Source organism: Elephantulus edwardii, unplaced genomic scaffold (genome assembly GCF_000299155.1).
Source record: "Elephantulus edwardii isolate Elephantulus edwardi_28Jun2011 unplaced genomic scaffold, EleEdw1.0 scaffold00031, whole genome shotgun sequence".
NCBI lineage: Eukaryota > Metazoa > Chordata > Mammalia > Macroscelidea > Macroscelididae > Elephantulus > Elephantulus edwardii.
Window position 1 is genome coordinate 12,031,080 of NW_006399781.1, and position 2,215 is coordinate 12,033,294.

Consider the following 2,215-nt stretch of genomic DNA (forward strand, 5'->3'; position numbering starts at 1 on the left):
GGGAGAGAAAATGACATATCTTTTTGGAATATTTTAGGAATGGAAATTGGATACACTTTGTGACCTGTATGAGACACTGACGATTACACAGGCTGTTATCTTTCTCAATACAAGGCGCAAGGTGGACTGGCTAACTGAGAAAATGCATGCTAGGGACTTTACAGTTTCTGCACTGGTAAGTTCTAATATAAATTAGCATACCTTTCTACGAAAGCAGGATTTAGACTACAACATAGCTGTTAAGTGCTGTGTTGTCGTTCCCCCTGCTCAAAATAAAGTTGTTTCTTATCTATCCCTGTCTGCTGTGCTTTCGTAGCAGTCCAGGGACGCTTGGTCTCATACATGTTGATAAAAAAAGTAATTTTGGTGATTCTTAAATTAAAGTTATTTTTTGCAGCATGGTGACATGGACCAGAAGGAAAGAGATGTGATCATGAGGGAATTCCGATCAGGGTCAAGCAGGGTTCTGATCACCACTGACTTGTTGGTAAGTGAACTTTATATAATAGCTATGCATTCCTTTACCAAAAGTTAATTGTGAGGTAAGGTTTTCAAATAGCCTTTACCAGTTGGGACTCTTTGGGAGATTAAAGGCCACACTCCACGGTGGGCTATACCACTTAGTATAGTTCTCTACTAATTTGTGGCCTACATGCTTTACATGGGTTATCAAGTTTTTGAATAGGGTTTGAATACATACCATTGCATTTCAGGCACGTGGGATTGATGTTCAACAAGTATCTTTGGTTATAAATTATGACCTACCTACCAATCGTGAAAACTATATTCACAGGTGAGTAAACAGCATTTTGTCTGTTTATTGGAAAAAATTCATAAATTTTGTAACTTTTTCTTAAAGGTAAAATTTTATCAGGGAATTGATCTAGAAAAATGGTCTCATACTTGAGATAATTAAAGCTGTTATTTGGGAATACATCATTTGGTCACAAAGAACACAGTGGGAAAACAGTTGTTACCAAATTGTGTAGTCTATACATAGGCATTAGATCAGGTTTTAAGTATTTGGTTCATAGCTGATTTCTGAGGTTCTTAATAAGGTTGCTCTTGTCTGTTCTTGATTGCTGTAGTTGGGATTTTCTTGGTGTCATCTGGTAGCAATTTGATCCCTGGTTTAGTTATAGTGGCTTTATCCCTAAATAAATTGAATTGTAATTTGTTATATGATGTAAAAAAATACAGGAGTCGATAGCAGCAGTTGATGACGAGATGGCGCTCAGAAACGGCGTTGACGTAATTTAGGACGTGGAATCATAAGCGAAACAGCACACTGTTTGAATAAAGAGCGAGTCGGTATTTATATTTGTTTTTCTTTTGTCATGATTATTTGCTATTTTAAGTTGCTCCAGTCAAGGCATTTTGTATATTAGCATCTGTTAGGTGGTTTTGTATTGTCTGCTTTCCATCTGAAAGGGAGAGCTCTTTTGAAGGTAACACGTTTTTGTAATTGTGATTTTAAAAACGTGTGAGATAAAATGAGCAAAAAAGCAGTGATAAGTTTGGGTTACCATACCAAATGAGGTGTTTTCCCACTGGAAAAATGATAGCTCTTAGAGAATAGTTAACCATTCAGTATTTATATTTACAGTTCCCGAAGTGCGTCGAAATGGATTAATTACATAACTATTCTTTTTCATTCTTGGTGTTTTACATCTGTCCCAGGCTCATACCTGCTCTTGGCTGGCCCACTTTGGTATGGGCTTTAATATCACTACCCCAAACACAATACTGTCACCTGCTTTATAAAAATAATGCTCAAGACGCCTGATAAAATATCTCGTTTTGCAGCCAGACAGCCTTTGAATCCTTTTGGCACTAACTGCAAAGGAAGATTCTTTTCTCTAGATATTGAATAGCAGCTAGTGCTCCAATTAGAAGCACGAACTATAACCTTGATAAGTAAACAGCAGCTGATGGTTAACAAGTGGATCGACATGTGCAGTTCATGCACTATTTTGAGAAAAGTGCTGATTGTGAACATTTGTTTTTCTTTCCCATACAGAATTGGCAGAGGGGGTCGATTTGGGAGAAAAGGTGTGGCTATTAACTTTGTTACTGAAGAAGACAAGCGGATTCTTCGTGACATTGAGACTTTCTACAATACAACAGTGGAGGAGATGCCAATGAATGTGGCTGACCTTATTTAATTCCTGGGATGAGATAGTTCTGAATGCTGTGCTCGCTGTTGCTGAATAGG

General features: G+C 37.5%; 1 protein-coding gene across 1 annotated transcript in view; it reads left to right on the top strand.

The window, feature by feature from the left end:
* Positions 1 to 2,165, top strand: part of EIF4A2 (eukaryotic translation initiation factor 4A2) — a 5,341-nt gene extending 3,176 nt beyond the window's left edge. The window contains exons 6-9 of the mRNA XM_006884169.1: positions 38 to 175; positions 398 to 487; positions 714 to 793; positions 2,021 to 2,165. Of these exons, the coding sequence (XP_006884231.1) occupies positions 38 to 175; positions 398 to 487; positions 714 to 793; positions 2,021 to 2,165 (453 nt within the window). The remainder of the gene's footprint in view (positions 1 to 37; positions 176 to 397; positions 488 to 713; positions 794 to 2,020) is intronic.
* Positions 2,166 to 2,215: the final 50 nt, after the last annotated feature.